The 17,418-nt window shown below is 39.8% G+C and overlaps 1 protein-coding gene across 4 annotated transcripts in view; it reads right to left on the bottom strand.

Annotated features, from left to right (window-relative positions):
* Window positions 1-17,418, bottom strand: part of ARHGEF37 (Rho guanine nucleotide exchange factor 37) — a 58,214-nt gene that overhangs the window by 37,536 nt on the left and 3,260 nt on the right. For all 4 annotated transcript variants that reach the window (XM_070465631.1, XM_070465629.1, XM_070465630.1 and 1 more), the window contains exon 2: window positions 1,234-1,430. In XM_070465631.1, the coding sequence (XP_070321732.1) occupies window positions 1,234-1,419 (186 nt within the window). In that variant the 5' untranslated portion in view covers window positions 1,420-1,430. The remainder of the gene's footprint in view (window positions 1-1,233; window positions 1,431-17,418) is intronic.

Raw genomic sequence — 17,418 nt, 5'->3', positions numbered from 1 at the left:
AATAAGTAACAATCTATATTTGTTTGTTTAATGCCTCCAGAGGAAAAATCCCAATTTCTGGAGGGTGAAATAAGGGAGGGTTTTCATCTACATTATCTGCTTATTTCATTTATTCAATAAATACTAATTGGAGTCCATTATTTATATGTTAAGAACTGGGATACACTGAACTATTAATAAACAGCCTTTCCCCTTATGGACCTTACATGCTAGGGGATGGTTGAAATTTTAGAAAGAGAGTCTGTGATATTTCTGAAACTGGGGTGAAAAGATGTAAAAAATGAATACTAAATTAGAAATCCATGTAATGATAACTTTTTCATGTTACCACACTCCAAATGAGACAATTACAAATAGGTCACTTAAAACAATCTGTTCTAAACTTAATAAAGGGCTATTTTATCCATTAGCTCATTTCATTCTCTGAGGTGATTCTTCTCTGCCCATTTAGCAGAAGAATACACTAAGACTAAGCAACTAACACTTTTTATACTAAGGCTCCAAGGTGTCAAAAGCCTTGCTGAAAGATGAATGGATAAGGAAGCTGTGGTACATATACACCATGGAATATTACTCAGCCATTAAAAAGAATTCATTTGAATCAGTTCTAATGAGATGGATAAAACTGGAGCCCATTATACAGAGTGAAGTAAGCCAGAAAGATAAAGACCAATACAGTATACTAACACATATATATGGAATTTAGAAAGATGGTAGCGATAACCCTATATGCAAAACAGAAAAAGAGACACAGATGTATAGAACAGACTTTTGGACTCTGTGGGAGAAGGCGAGGGTGGGATGTTTCAAGAGAACAGCATCAAAACATGTATATTATCTAGGGTGAAACAGATCACCAGCCCAGGTTGGATGTATGAGACAAGTGCTCGGACCTGGTGCACTGGGAAGACCCAGAGGGATCGGGCGGAGAGGGAGGTGGGAGGGGGGGTCGGGATGGGGAACACATGTAAATCCATGGCTGATTCGTGTCAATGTATGACAAAACCCACTACAATACTGTAAAGTAATTAGCCTCCAACTAATAAAAAAAATTAAAAAAAATTTTAAAAAGCCTTGCTGAAGGTTGCAGGGCCAGTAGTAGAAGTACCATGACTTCACACACACCACTTTCCCCTCCATCAAGCCTGCCCCAGGAACAGATGTGCGGTCTCAGAAGCCGGGACCCATGTTTGCCTCTATAAAGACAAACTGAGTGTGGCCCCACCCAGGTACCTGCTGCAGACGGCTCCTAATGTCAGAGGCACAGAGCTGGAGCACGTGCAAGTAGGAGACCTCGGTGTCAATGAGTTCCCTGACAGCCAGCCTCTGCTGGACCAAGGATCTGTCCTCAGAGAGTCGATCATCCCCATCTGGAGCACCAGTTCTAGAGGACAGTGCATCGTCCCCATGATTCGTCATGTCAGCAGGTTCTGGAAAGACAGACACATCCAGATTCACTTCTGGGAGCTCTACTGGAACACACTGCCTTTAGTCCAGAGACAACTATTCACCGAGTGGCCTAAAAACATCTTTAGCTGCCTAAAGAGTCAAGATGAACTATTTATTAGTATCTGAACAAATCGTAAAAGGTAGAACGCAGCTCAGATAATTGTGGACATTTTTAATTCATTTCCCAGGATTCAGACAATGTGCTTGCTTGGCTTTTTCTTCCTCCCCCGCCCCCAGCTCTCAACCCAGATTTCTTTATCTGGTTCACTGACTCTCTCTCACCCTCTTTCTCCCAAGGGTTCCCTCCTTTTACCTGCCACTACCCTATTCAGGCCACACTACCTATCACCTTGACTATTTCCACAGCCTCCAGAATCATTTTTTCAAATCCAAACTCCTCTCCCACCTGCTGCCACCCACACCCATTCATCTTGGATATGCTTCCAGTTTAACCTTCCTGAAACAAAGCTTGTGATCTGGTATCCTCTGCCTCTGGCCTCATTCTCCCTCTTCCCTGAGGCACTCCAGTGAAAGAAAGTCACATGCTTTTCTCCATTCCCACAAAGTCATTTCCTGCCTCTGTTTTTGCACCTGCTGTGACCCCTCCCATGCCTCTAGGCTCTGACACTCATCTCTAAGGCCTTTCCTGATCCTCCCTGCCAGATGTTCTTTTCTCTTCCATCTCTAAGTTTAAAAAGTACAAATGGCAATATTATGGACAAGAAAAATCTCCCTACTACAAAACACCTAGAAATGTAAGATCAGCCATAACAAACTTCCTTTTCACTGGATGGCAAGTATTGCAAGAAAGTAAAGGAAATCAGCAGGGACCCCCAACCAGAGGGAATGGAAAACCACAGCATGAACAGCTAAGCTGATGCAGCTGTAGCCAAAGTGGACAGGGTGGGCAAAGAAGAAAGCACTGCCCAGCTCAGTGATTCAGAGACTTGGGCATTAGTGCCCAGGGAGAATCAGGAAACAAGCTCCTTTCCCCAAGCATGCTAGTGAAATGGGGGACTAGAAAAGAAATGCCCCCCTACCTACACAGAAAATGACAAAGATGTTTCTTCATCTTGACTTGGGTCCTGAGTAAAGGAAAATTCCTTTCTGAAAACTCGTAACAGGCCTGCTTTCACTGGATCGCAGGTTCAAATGTATACTACACATGTGTTCTCAATGCTGAGAAATACGCCACAACAAAAAAGAAGTCCTGGACTAATGCTAGCATTAATACCCACAGAAAAAAAATGTCTCCAGGAGGACATATTCTTAACCTAGGCCACATGGTACTCCAAGAGATAACCTTATCCTGAAGATGAGCTTAAAATCCAAAATTACAAGAACTCCAGTGTAAGTGAGCATCATCAGAGACCGCAAGAACAGGATTAGATCTCCAGAACATCAGACAAGCAAACTGTCAGACAGAAACTATAAAATAAGCAGGAAAAGAAAAGACATACAAAAAATAAAGACCTGTATGAATTTTTAAAGCACCTAGCAGAACTTATAGATATTAAAAATTTAGCCTTCGAAATTAAAAATTAAATAGACACTTTAAACATTTAGGAAAGAGAAACAGGAAAGAAGCAGATAGATATGAAGAAATTATCCAGACTGCTAAAAAGAAAGTGAAAATCATGCAAAATACGAAAGAGAATTAAGGGATCTGGATACTGAAATAAGGTCATGTACCAACTCTGTTTCCAGGGGACAAGAATAAAGAGAGTGAGAAGAGGCAATATATGAAGAGATGAGACTAATAATTGTCCAGAATTTTTTTTTTTGTCCAGGATTTATAAAAGAGATTATTGCTTAGATCTAGGAAGTACAAGTACCAGGCAGGATAAGTTCTTTTAAAAAAATCAAATCTAAACACACTAGGAAGAAATTTCAGAATCCTGAAGGACTGGAGAATTTACCTTATAGTTTCCTTGTCAAGAAACTATGTTCTACCAAAATAAAGAAATAAATCACACAAAAAAAGACACGAGATATAGGAAACTGGTAACCTAATATGTGAGAGAGGCCAAGGAAATTCCCAAGATAGATAAAAGGAAATCCTAAGTTTGACGGTTGGTGACAGACAGCAAACAGTCTGGGCTAGATACTAGAATGTCTTGAGGACAAATTTACTGAAACAGCAGAGAATATGGTCCTTATTTAGGCAATTACACAGAAAATACATGTGAAACTAAGAAATAAACCAACAAACAAAAAAATTGTTATAACAATTTTTATAACAAGATTGTGCAGAAAAGATAAAAGTACTTATGCGTCACTACCTGATTCAACTATAAATAGAATCTACACAGGTAATAATGCAAGTGATCTAATTCATATTATGTACTGAGAGGACAGAGTGTTGGAGAAGGAGTCAAAAAGAGCTAAAGCCTAATCGTCCATAGGGGAAATCAAAGAACAATGCCTAAATTGTACTGCTCAAGGAGGAACAGTACATATGTACAATCAGCTAAAATCAACGGAAGGAACTGCCTGGTAGTGCCTGGAGCAGGCAAGAGAAGAGGACAGGGTGCTTTTTATAACAAACACTGTACAACAGAATTACCTGTTTCTCCTTCTCATCACAAATGTAGAACTATCCATCTCTTTAAATTATATGCTTTTATAGCTTTGAGGGGGCTTCCCAGGTGGTGCTAGTGGAAAGGAATCCGCCTGCCAATGCAGGAGACAAAAGTGATGTGGGTTAGATCCCTGGGTTTGGAAGAGCTGCTATAGTAGGAAATGGCATCCCACTCCAATATTCTTGCCTGGAAAATTCCATGGGCAGAGGAGCCTGGCAGGTTACAATCCATGGGACTGCAAAGAGCTGGACACAACTGAGCATGCACGCACACACACACATACACACACACACTGCTTTGAAGTGAACTAAAAATTAAATAATGAAGGACAGAAATGGTATGGACCTAACAGAAGAAGGAAAGTTATGACTAACCTAGACAGCGTATTAAAAAGCAGAGACATTACTTTGCCAACAAAGGTCTGTCTAGTCAAGGCTACGGTTTTTCCAGTAGTCACATATGGATATGAGGGTTGGACTACAGAGAAAGCTGAGCACCAAATAATTGATGCTTTTGAACTGTGGTGATGGATGAGACTTTTGAGAATCCCTTGGACTGCAAGGAAATCCAACCAGTCCATCCTAAAGGAGATCAGTCCTGAGTGTTCATTGGAAGGACTGATGCTGAAGCTGAAACTCCAATATTTTGGCCACCTGATGCAAAGAGCTGACTCATTTGAAAAGGCCCTGATGCTGGGAAAGATTGAAGGCAGGAGGAGAAGGGGACGACAGAGGATGAGATGGTTGAATGGCATCACCGACTCAATGGACATGAGTTTGGATAAACTCCGGGAGTTGGTGATGGACTGGGAGGCCTGGCATGCTGTGGTCCATGGGGTCGCAAAGAGTTGGACTCAACTGAGCGACTGAACTGAAATGAACTAACAGAAGCAGAAAATACTAGGAAGAGGTGGCAAGAATACACAGAAGATCTTCATGATCCAGACAACCAGATGGTGTTATCATCCACCTAAAGCCAGACATCCTGGAATGTGAAGTCAGGTGGGCCTTAGGAAGAATCACTACAAAGCTAATGGAGGTGATGGAATTCCAGTTGAGCTATTTCAAATCTTCAAAGATGACGTGGTGAAAGTGCTGCACTCAATATGCCAGCACATTTGAAAAACTCAGCAGTGGCCACAGGACTGGAAAAGGTCAGTTTTCACTCTAATCCCAAAGAAAGGCAATGCCAAAAGAATGTTCATACTGCTACACAATTGCTCACAAAAACTCATCTCACACACTAGCAAAGTAATGCTGAAAATTCTCCAAGCCAGGCTTCAACAGTACATGAACCATGAACTTCCAGATGTTCAAGGTGGATTTAGAAAAGGCAGAGGAACCAGAGATCAAACTGCCAATATCCACTGGATCATTGAAAAAGCAAGAACGTTCCAGAAAAACATCTATTTCTGCTTTATTGACTATGCCAAAGTCTTCGACTGTGTGGATCGCAACAAACTGGAAAATTCTTAAAGAGACAGGAATACCAGACCACCTGACTTGCCTCCTGAGAAATCTGTATGCAGGTCAAGAAGCAACAGTTAAAACTGGACATGGAACAGCAGACTGGTTCCAAATTGGAAAAGGAGTACATCAAGGCTGTATATTGTCACCCTGCTTATTTAACTTACATGCAGAGTACATCATGCAAAAAGTCAGGCTGGATGAAGCCCAAGCTGGAATCAAGATTGCCGGGAGAAATATCAATAACTTCAGATATGCGGATGACACTACCCTTATGGCAGAAAGCAAAGAAGAACTAAAGATCCTCTTGATGAAAGTGAAAGGGGAGAGTGAAAAAGCTGGCTGAAAATTCAACATTCAGAAAACTAAGATCATAGCATCTGGTCCCATCATTTCATGGCAAATAGATGGAGATGAGGAAACAGTGGAAACAGTGACAGACTTTATTTTGGGGGCTCCAAAATCACTGCAGATGGTGACTGCAGTCATGAAATTAAAAGATGCTTGCTCCTTGAAAGAAAAGTTATGACCAACCTAGACAGCATATTAAAAAGCAGAGTCATTACTTTTCCAACAAAGGTCCGTCTAGTCAAAGCTATGGTTTTTCCAGTAATCATGTATAGATATGAGAGTTGGACTATAAAGAAAGCTGAGCACTGAGGAATTGATGCTTTTGAACTGTGGTGTTGGAGAAGACTTGAGAGTCTCTTGGACTGCAAGGAGATCCAAGCAGTAAATCCTAAAGGAAATCAGCCCTGAATATTCATTGGAAAGACTGATGCTGAAGCTGAAACTCCAATACTTTGGCCATCTGATGCGAAGAACTGACTCACTAGAAAAGACCCTAATGCTGGGAAAGATTGAAGGCAGGAGGAGAATGGGATGACAGAGGATGAGACAGTTGTTGGATGGCATCTCCGACTCGATGGACATGAGTTTGAGTAAGCTCTGGGAGTTGGTGATAGACAGGGAAGCCTGGCATGCTGCAGTCCATGGGGTCACAGAGAGTTGGACAGGACTGAGTGACTGAACTGAACTAAACTGAACAATTAAATGTAAGGAAAAGTGAAAATTTCTCAATTTTGCCGGAGAGCAATATTCCAAAATGAATTATATTCCTGTGCAAACCAACAACAATTTTCAAGAGTTCATTTAAGGAAAAATAGCAGCATAAGAATAAAAAGATTCAATAACAATGTGTTATTTATTCCTTCCTAAATATCTTAATTTAACAAAAGATGCGGAATTCCCTGGCAGCCTAGTGCTTAGGATTCCAGGTTTTCCCTGCCATGGCCTGAATTCAGTCCTCGGTTGGAGAACTGAGATCTCACAAGCCACACATACAATTAAAGAAAAAAATAATACATGTACAAAATCTTTATGGAGAAAATGATAAAGTTAAGTCACTCAGTCGTGTCTGACTCTTTGAGACCCCATGGACAGTAGTCTACCAGGCTCCTCCATCCATGGGATTTTCCAGGCAAGAGTACTGGAGTGGGTTGCCATTTCCATCTCCAGGAGATCTTCCCAACCCAGGGATTGAACCTGAGTCTCCTGCGTTGTAGGCAGACGCTTTACCATTTGAGTCACCAGGTAAGTCCCCCAAATGATAAAGCTTTATCTAAAATATATTTAAGAACTAATTAGGAATTCCCTGGGGGTTCAGCCGCCAGGACTCTGAGCTTCCACTGCTGAGGGCCCGGGTTCAATCCTTTGTTAGGGAACTAAGATCCCACAAGCCATGCAGTGAAGCCAAAAAAAATCAAGCAAACAGAAACATAATGAGATACCATTCCATGTCGAAGAGATCAGCAAAATATGAAAATAAAATGTTGGTGACACTGTATGAATGGGAAATCTCATATACTGATATGATTATATAAATTGTTGCAACCACCCTAAAGAGCAACTTGGCAATATTTAGAAAAGTTGAAAATTCACACACTATCAGGCCAACGAGTTCTACTCCAGGATATACCCCCACCTCTGAGCCACTTCTCCATATACACACAAGAAATATAGATGGGAATGTTCACTGCAGTACTGATGAAATAACAAAAAATCAGAAAAAACATAAATGTCTCAATGAAAGTGAATAAATAACTTGTTGCATAATCATATAATGAAATTCTGAACAGTAAAAAAAAAAACTATAGATTCATGTGTCAACATGGATATCCTCACAGATGTTGTAAACAGGAAAAAATACATATAAGCAAATCACAGAAGGAGACACAGTGTATGTGTGAGTCGCTTAGTCATGTCTGACTCTTTGCAACCCTATGGACTGTAGCCCGCCAGGCTCCTCTGTACATGGGATTTCCCAGGCAAGAATACTGGAGTAAAAAAAAAAAAAGAATACTGGAGTAGGTTGCCATTCCCTTTTCCAGGGGACCTTCCTGACCCAGGAATCTAACCTGGGTCTCCTGCACTGTGGGAAGATTCTTTACCCTCTTTACCTGGGAAGCCAGTATGATACCATTTCTTAAAGTTTAAAATGTAAAAGGAAAAAAAATTCTTTTTAAGTTTTTAAAAGTTTAAAATATGTGAAACAATGCTAGATTTTGTTTAGGGACAAATACATGTAGCATAGGTATTAAATATTTTGTAGATGTAATTAACAATAAATCCAGGTAATTAAAGAAATTTTCACATATTGAGGTATAGGGAAGTCATTCTGGCTTATACATGATTTAACCTGATTTTCTGCTATCTAAAATGGCCTATTTGTGACTTATCAGACATACACTGTTATATCTGCTTTAATTATTAAAGAAAATGGCACAATGACCACAAGTAAAGAATGTCTATGTTAAGGATTAAATGCCGCCTTTCCTAGAATACCAATGTTGGTACGCCTTTAATGACAAGACTCCCTCCCTAGGAGCCAAGGTCATACTGACTTACTGTGAACATGCTGATCTGTTGGATTTTTTTCTTTAATAATTTATTTAGTTTTTACTGTGCCGGGTCTTCACTGCGAGGGGCTTTTCTCTAGCTGTGGCGAGTGGGGGCTACACTGCAGTTGCAGTGCTCTGGCTTCTCACTGCAGTGGCTTGTCTTGCTGCAGAGCACGGGCTCTGTGGCATGTGGGCCTCGCTCGCTGCGGGTCCCGGGCTCTAGAGCACAAGCTCTGTAGTCACGATGCACAGGCTTAGCTGCTCTGCAGCATGTGGGCTCTTCCCAGATCAGGGATCAAACCTGTGTCTTCTGCACTGGCAGTTGGATTCTTTACCACTGAGCCACCAGGGAAGCCCCTGATCTGTTTTTTCTGTAATCTTGAAGGAGTATATTCCTGACCTCTTTGATGTTCTTTATTCTGACATAATAATGCAAAACTGTGCTGAAAACCATGCTTCTCTGCAGCAGCTCCTCAGAGTTATCTGAGGGGCTGTCTCCTAGGCTAAACTTCTCAGTTTGGCTCAAATAAAACTTTTTTTTACTTCTATTATATTTTGTTTATTGATTTATTTCCATCAACATAGGATAAAAGTAACCTCTGGAAAGGGAGCTAGAGCAATGGAATTGGGAAGAGTATCAAAGGGGACTTAATAGTATCTGAGGGGCTTTTTAAGTTAAAGTTTTAATTTTGAGATAATCAGAGATTCACACAGTTGTAAGAAATAATGCAGAGGTTCTATGTACCCTTTACCCAACTTCCCCAATGACATCATCAGGAAAAACTACAGTACATTGTGACAGCCAAGATGTTGACACCAATACAGTCAAGACGCAGAACAGTTCTTTCTTAAGGATCCTTCTTTCCTGTTGCCTTTTTACTCACTTGGTTGCAGTCCCATCTCATCCTTAATACCCAGCAAATAAGAATCTGTTCTCCATTTCTGTACTCTCATCAGCTCAAGAATGTATGTAATGTTGATGTATGGCAAAAGTCATCACAATATTATAAAGTAACTATCCTCCAATTAAAATAAATAAAAATTTTAAATAAAGAAAAAAAAAGAAAGTATGTAAGGAGTTCCCTGGTGGTCCAGTGGTTAGGAACTGGTGCTTTCACTGCCTGGCAGGAATTTAATGCCTAGTCAGGGAACTGAGATCACACAAGCTGTGCAGTGTGGCCAAAATAAATGAATAAATAAAGTTTCATTAAAAAAAAAAAGAGTGTATGTAAATCACACAGTATCTAGATGTGAATTATATAATATATAACCTTTCGGGACTCACTTTATTCACTCAGCATAATTCCCTGGAGATTGATGTAAGCTGTTGTATGTTATTAATAGGTCCTTCCTTTTCATTGCTGAATATCTAAGAGGTTCTACTGAAAAAAAAAAAAAAAAAACTAAAGCAGATATGACAAAATGCCAAAATTAAACAAAGCTAGGTAGTAAGAACATGGGCATTTGTTATTTTGTTCTCTGCTGTTTTCTGAACAGATGAAATAGTTCCTAATATTTAAAGTGGCATGCATCCCACTCAGCCTTGTCCTCGGGATAGTTAGGGCTATGCCTCATCTTCCTGGCTAGACACTAAGCTCTTGGAGACAAAATGAGCACCCATTTACTGTGTCTTCTCTCTGTCTCACAATGCTGATACAGATATGAATATGTATCTGCAACATGAATGCTCCTTTTCATGTATTAGTAGCAGAAGTTTCTGTCCTGACACTGACCCATGGATCAGATAACTTATATAGGTGCTTGGCAAGAGCAAGGTTGTTCAGAAGGCAGAAGGCCCAGAAAGAGCCTGGAACACATCTGTCTGATGCATAGCTCTAGTCCAGCTCCTAAATGCTGCCTGTGGCTCGCTGACCTGTCCCTGGCCTGAATCACTGACATTTATCACCAAGAGCATTGCTTCTCTAGAAAGATTCTGACAGGATTTCAGGAGAGCTATTAAGGCTACTCTGAACTGTTGCTAAATTAACAAAAGCCATAAGTAATACTTGAGAGAGAACTGCTCAATATTTAAAATAGCACTTATAGTAATTGCAATCTAGACCTCCCACCAGGCCTGGGAGACTCTCTCAGAGCAGCACTTTGTTGTTCTCTTAGTTTATATCCCATGAAATGGAAAGAAGCACATTTTTATTTCTTTAAAAATATTATATATTATTTGGCAATGAAAAGGAATGATGTACTAACGTGTGCTATAACTACAATAAATGAATCTTGAAGACATTATGCTAAATGAAAGAAGTTAGTCACAAAGGACCACATATTTGATGATTCTGTTTCTATGAAATGTCCAGAATAGGCAGATCTATCGACATGGAAAATGGATTAGTAGCTTACAGGGCTGAAAGTATAATGATTTGGAGTTTAGTGGCTGAATTTCTTCTGGAGATGGTGAAATGTTCTAAATTTATTAGTGGAGATGGTTGTACAACTCAGCAAATATACTAAAAACCATCGATTTGTACACTTTAAATGGGTGAATTATATGATGTGAATTATAACTCAATAAAGCTGTTACCTACCCCATCAAATTAGGAAACGCTGGCAAAGATGTGGAGAAACTGCATCTCTCATACGTTGCTGATGGGATATAAAATGGTGCAGCTACTTTGGAAAATAGTTTGTTTCTTTAAAAACTAAAACATACATAATGATGTAAAGTAATTAGCCTCCAACTAATAAAAATTAAAAAAAAAATAAAAATAAAAAAATAAAACAGTGGTTAACAAGTTCAAAAAAAAAAAAAAAAAAACTAAAACATACACTTAATAGCAGTCGCATCCCAGGGCATCTATTCCAGAGGATGAAAACTTACGCCTATACAAAAACCTGTCTACAAGTGTTTGAGGAAGCTTTATTTGTAAAAGCTAAGAACAAAACAACCAAAATGTTGCTTTAATAGGATTTAATAGGTGGGATAGCTAAAAAAAAAAAAAAAAGTGGTATATCCAGTATCACAGAATACTTAGAAATAAAAAGGGATGAACTACTGATTGACTGCAACAACTGGACGGTTCTTGAGGGTATCATGCTGCCTGAAAAGAACCAACCTGAAAAGCTTACTGCGTGATTTCATTTATAAAACATCTAAAATGATAGAGAGAGAAAACAGAGTAGAGATCACCTGGTTAGGGATGATGGTGGAGGGGAGGTGGGTGTGACTATAAAAGAACAGCACAGAGAGAATTTCCTGGTGATAGAATAAATCTGTATTATTGAAGTGGTGGCTACAGAAATCTACATGTGATAAAAGGACATCTAAAATCAAACACATGAATTATATCAAAGCCAACTTCCTGGTTTTGACATTATGTTACATTGAAATAAGATGTAACCATTGGAGGAACCTGGTGAAGATACACCTAACTTCCATACTATCCTTGGAACTTCACTCTTGACTTATAATTATTTCAAAATAAAAAGTTAAAAACAAAGTATTAGATGGCTTAAGTTATCCACTATCTTTGAAAATGCAGCTTAAAAGCCCAGAAGAGCAGGATGGGTGCCTCTGTTCTACTTCTTGGTCTGGTCTGATAGAGACTTGTCCTGGAGAATACATTTGGGAAAATATGCCTTTCAATAGAGTCTAGTCTATGCTCAGTTCTGAAATCTCCTTGATGTCCTGTGATAGACAATTTAAGAACTAAAGATAAAATCAATCTAGTACATGAAGTAAAGTGAAGTGAAAGTCGCTCAGTCATGCCTGACACTTTGTCCATGGAATTCTCCAGGCCAGAATACTGGAGTGGGTAGCCTTTCACTTCTCCAGGGGATCTTCCTAACCCAGGTATCAAACCCAGGTCTCCCTCATTGCAGGAGGATTCTTTACCAGCTGAGCCACAAGGGAAGTCCAAGAATACTGGAGTGGGTTCAGTTCAGTTCAGTTCAGTTGTGTCCGACTCTTTGCAACCCCATGAATCGCAGCATGCCAGGCCTCCCTGTCCATCACCAACTCCCGGAGTTTACACAAACTCATGTCCATCGAGTCGGTGATGCCATCCAGCCATCTCATCCTCTGTCGTCCCCTTCTCCTCCTGCCCCCAATCCCTCCCAGCATCAGGGTCTTTTCCAATGAGTCAACTCTTCACATGAGGTGGCCAAAGTATTGGAGTTTCAGCTTCAGCATCAGTCCTTCCAATGAACACCCAGGACTGATCTCCTCTAGGATGGACTGGTTGGATCTCCTTGCAGTCCAAGGGACTCTCAAGAGTCTTCTCCAATACCACAGTTCAAAAGCATCAATTTTTCAGCACTCAGCTTTCTTTACAGTCCAACTCTCTCACAGCCATACATGACCAGTGGAAAAACCATAGCCTTGACTAGATGGATCTTTGTTGGCCAAGTAATGTCTCTGCTTTTTAATATGCTGTCTAGGTTAGTCATAACTTTCCTTCCAAAGAGTAAGCATCTTTTAATTTCATGGCTGCAGTCACCATCTGCATTGATTTTGGAGCCCAAAAAAATAAAGTCTGACACTGTTTCCCCATCTATTTCCCATGAAGTGATGGGACCAGATGCCATGATCTTAGTTTTCTGAATGCTGAGCTTTAAGCCAACTTTTTCACTCTCCTCTTTCACTTTCATCAAGAGGCTTTTTAATTCCTCTTCACTTTCTGCCATAAGGGTGGTGTCATCTGCATATCTGAGTTTATTGATATTTCTCCCAGCAATCTTCATTCCAGCTTGTGCTTCTTCCAGCCCAGCATTTCTCATGATGTACTCTGCATATAAGTTAAATAAATATACAGCCTTGATGTACTCCTTTTCCTATTTGGAACCAGTCTGTTGTTCCATGTCCAGTTCTAACTGTTGCTTCCTGACCTGCATATAGGTTTATCAAGAGGCAGGTCAGGTGGTCTGGTATGCCCATCTCTTTCAGAATTTTCCACAGTTTATTGTGATCCACACAGTCAAAGGCTTTGGCATAGTCAATAAAGCAGAAATAGATGTTTTTCTGGAACTCTCTTGCTTTTTTGATGATCCAGCAGATGTTGGCAATTTGATCTCTGGTTCCTCTGCCTTTTCTAAATCCAGCTTGAACATATGAAAGTTCACAGTTCATGTATTGCTGAAGCCTGGCTTGGAAAATTTTGAGAATATGAGATGAGTGCAATTGTGCAATAGTTTGAGCATTCTTTGGCATTGCCTTTCTTTGGGATAGGAATGAAAACTGACCTTTTCCAGTCCTGAGGCCACTGCTGAGTTTTCCAAATTTGCTGGCATATTGACTGCAGCATTTTCACAGCATCATCTTACACGATTTGAAATAGCTCAACTGGAATTCCATCACCTCCACTAGCTTTGTTTGTAGTGATGCTTTCTAAGGCCCACCTGACTTCACATTCCAGGATGTCTGGCTCTAGATGCGTGATCACACCACTGTGATTATCTGGGTCATGAAGATCTTTTTTGTACAGTCCTTCTGTGTATTCTTGCCACCTCTTCCTATCCCTTCTCCAGCGGGCCAGGAATCAAACCAGGGTCTTCAGCATTGCAGGCGGATTCTTTACCAATTGAGCTATGAGGAAAGCCCCAGTCTAGCACACAGTAGGTACCAAAAGAAAAATGTTTGTTGAACGTTATGCAGTGATGGCTTCTGAGTCTAGCATGGGATACAACAGTTAATTCTCTTCTCTTCTCTCCTCCTCTGTACACACTGGCACAGAAAATTTAGGCATTCACACATTCATTCAACAAATATTTGAAGCAGCTATTTCCAAAAATCCTATTGCTAAGGATTTTTCTGGATTGTGAGGATACAAAGTTAAAGGGGGGAAAGGGGGTTCTATAATAAAGCTAGGGCATTTAAAATATCTGGTTATTTGTTCCAAGTTTCATTCCACTAAAAGTAGAGGGACTGAGTAAATGGACATCCTGGTCATTTCACCCCTTTAAAGACAGAAGTACCAGGGGAAATGAGGGACTTCACTTGCGGTCCAGTGGTTGGACTGCAAGCTCTTATTGCAAGGGGCCCAGGTTCAATCCCTGGCCAGGGAACTAGATCCCACATGCCATGACTAAGAAGTTCACACTACAACTAAGATCCAGCACACACACACACAAAAAAGATCCAGCACAGCCAAATAAATAAATATTAAAACAAAACAAAACAAACAAGGGAAACGATACTCTGAACCTCATTCTGACCAGTCAGAAGTGAATGGAGAAATGGAAGTAAGCAGGTCCCAGACGAACATTCACCTTAAAAGTTCCTTCAGAAGCTAAAAATGTCATGGCAGGAAAAGATGAACATCCATCAGCCTTCCACTTCAAGTTATAGAGGGAGGTCAATTTAAACATTCAAGGGGGAAAAAAAATGGATATAAAACCTCTAGGGATTAGGGCTCATGGACAGACTGTCAAAGATAAACACCACACCAACAAAAGACTGTTGAAGAACAAAGGGAGGAAATACCTATAGAAATACCTATAGAAATACCTATAGGAAATACCTATAGATCCTGGCTAATAAGCCTCATTTATATAAGAGTCAGAGTGGAGGGTCCTGTACAAAGAACTTCCAGAACTCTAAAACCCAGGAGGATCTGGGATTAACAAAACTGTAATTATGTAATTCCAAAGTTTTCCCCCTACTATGACTGCCAACTAAATTTTAACATTCATGTTCAGGAAAAGTAAAAACTAGGCACATTGTTTGAAGACTTTGTTTTCCTCTTCTTAGCCCTAAAGAGTGACTGCAGGGGTCACTCTTTTAAGGTTAGGAGCCCAGACCCTGGAGCTAAAAAACCTGATTTACAATTCTGATTCTGCAATCAATCAGCTGGCCTTCCTAGGAAAACTATATAACCTTCTTTATAGGGTTGTTATAAGACTTCATAAGAATCCATGTAAAGTGTTTAGTAGAGTGCCTGTTATGTAATAAACTTTCAATAACAGTAGCTGCTATTTTTGTTCCTATTATTGTTAAACAGGAAAGAGTAGCATGACCATGGATCAGAGAAATGACGTCTAAGGACACTTGGCTGATCACACTGAAGCAGATGGTGAAAACACCTAATCATGATGATTATAATAAGTAATAAGAACTACATAGCAGAGTATCACTGACGATGCCGTTAATGCCAATGAAACAGAGCTGAGAGATGGAGAGACCATGAGACTAAGCCCTGAGAGCATTGCTTAGTCCAGCCATGCTGGAGAATGATTCCCTTTGGGTTTTTTTTTATTTTTTTATGAGCTAACACATTTTCATTCCCCACCCCACTTTGGCCTAAGCCACTCTGAGTTGGGTTTCTGCCACTTGATTAAAACAGACAGTCTATCAGCCCTTGGAAAGGGAAACAGAGATCACCTGGAGCCACCACAGGTTAACAGAAAAAAAGACAAACAGGTCATGCCAGACTATCCTCATTCCTTTCATGAAAGTCGACTAGATCAGTAGAGCAAAGGAATACCATAAGCTACTGTAACTGGACTAGGAAGTTATTGCTGATCTCTGATGAAATCCTTACAAATAGGGAATAAGATGAGATAATGAAATAAAATGTGGTGATGGCAGCTGGGGGAGAGGGGGAGGCAATAGGACAGTAATATGGACTAAAAACTGATAAAATACCAAATTCAAAGAGTGTTGATCAGTGTCAACCTCTGGGATTTTCCTTGCTTTATTAAGGATACTGTTATTTCTTTTCGTGCTTCCCATCTCTGAGGCCACCTGAATCTAAACCTCCACCACCTTTCACCTGGATCAGTACAACAGCCTTCTAACCAATGCATAGAACCAGAGGGCAGATGTCATTCTTTGTGTTTTTCATAAAAGTGACTGCTTTACTTCTCTATAGAAATCAAGACAAGTCTTCTCTGACTCCCATCCCCCTTCCAAGGAACCACTCCTTTCCCCAATAGATGCTCTAGATACTCAATTAATTGAATTAATGAATGAATAACCTGGATGAACACTGGTAGAACAGTGATCAAATTGCTAATGAGACTGTTAAAGTGAAGTTAGACACACAACTCTTAGAAACCACCACAAAGTTTGAGGTAAGGTAAAAGAACTCCCCTTGAATTTTATATTGTAATTATATGATACATATGTTTTTTTATCTGGCTTTTTCCTTTCAGCAAAATTATTTTTACATCCATCCATGTTATAGCATGCATCAATAGTTCATTACTTCCTCCTGCAAGTAATATAACATTATATAAATATACCATAGTTATCTAGGCACTGAATAAAAAATTGGTTGCTTCTTGTTTCTCTATTACAATAAAGCTGGACCTAGGAATGCAATGTTTATTTTTCACTTTTTCTTAAGGAATGCAATGTTTAGATCACAAGATAGGCATTTTTAAAAAAATATTTATTTATTTATTCGGCTGTGCCAGGTCTTAGTTGTGGCATGTAGGATCTAGTTCCCTGACCAGGGACTGAACCCTGGTCCCCTGAATTGGGAGCATGGAGTCTTAGCCCCTGCACCAACCAAAGAAGTCCCAACGTATATTTTTAAAAGACGTCATACTTCTAAAAAAGTGGTTGTACCATTTTCTATTCCCACCAGCAGTGTATGAGTTCTATAACCTCAACAACACTTGGCATAGCCAGTTTTTGCATGAAGGGTTATCTGTTTGTGGTTTTAATGTGCATTTCCCTACTGCTTAATGATCTTTAGCATCTTTCCAAGAGTTTATCTGCCACCAATATATTTTCTTTGGACATCATGAATTTTTTGTTTGTTTAAATTGCAAAAGACTTCCCTGGTAGTCTTGTGGTTAAGACTCTGAGCTTCCATGGCAAGGAGCACAGGTTTGATCCCTGGTTGGGGAAATAAAATCCCACACACCATGTGACATGATAAAAAAAAAAAATTACAAAAGAGGTTCTCACTCATTACATAACTAGACAAACAATACAGATGTGTATAAATAATTAATAGTCTCCACCTCCAACCCACACATAAGCAACCAGAGGTGCACTTACTAAACATGCAAATTCTTTTGTTGTTGTTGTATATTTCTTTTTTTTTAATTTTTATTTTCTAC

Source organism: Odocoileus virginianus, chromosome 3 (assembly GCF_023699985.2).
Source record: "Odocoileus virginianus isolate 20LAN1187 ecotype Illinois chromosome 3, Ovbor_1.2, whole genome shotgun sequence".
Lineage (NCBI taxonomy): Eukaryota > Metazoa > Chordata > Mammalia > Artiodactyla > Cervidae > Odocoileus > Odocoileus virginianus.
This window is presented reverse-complemented; position numbering and strand designations above follow the sequence as displayed.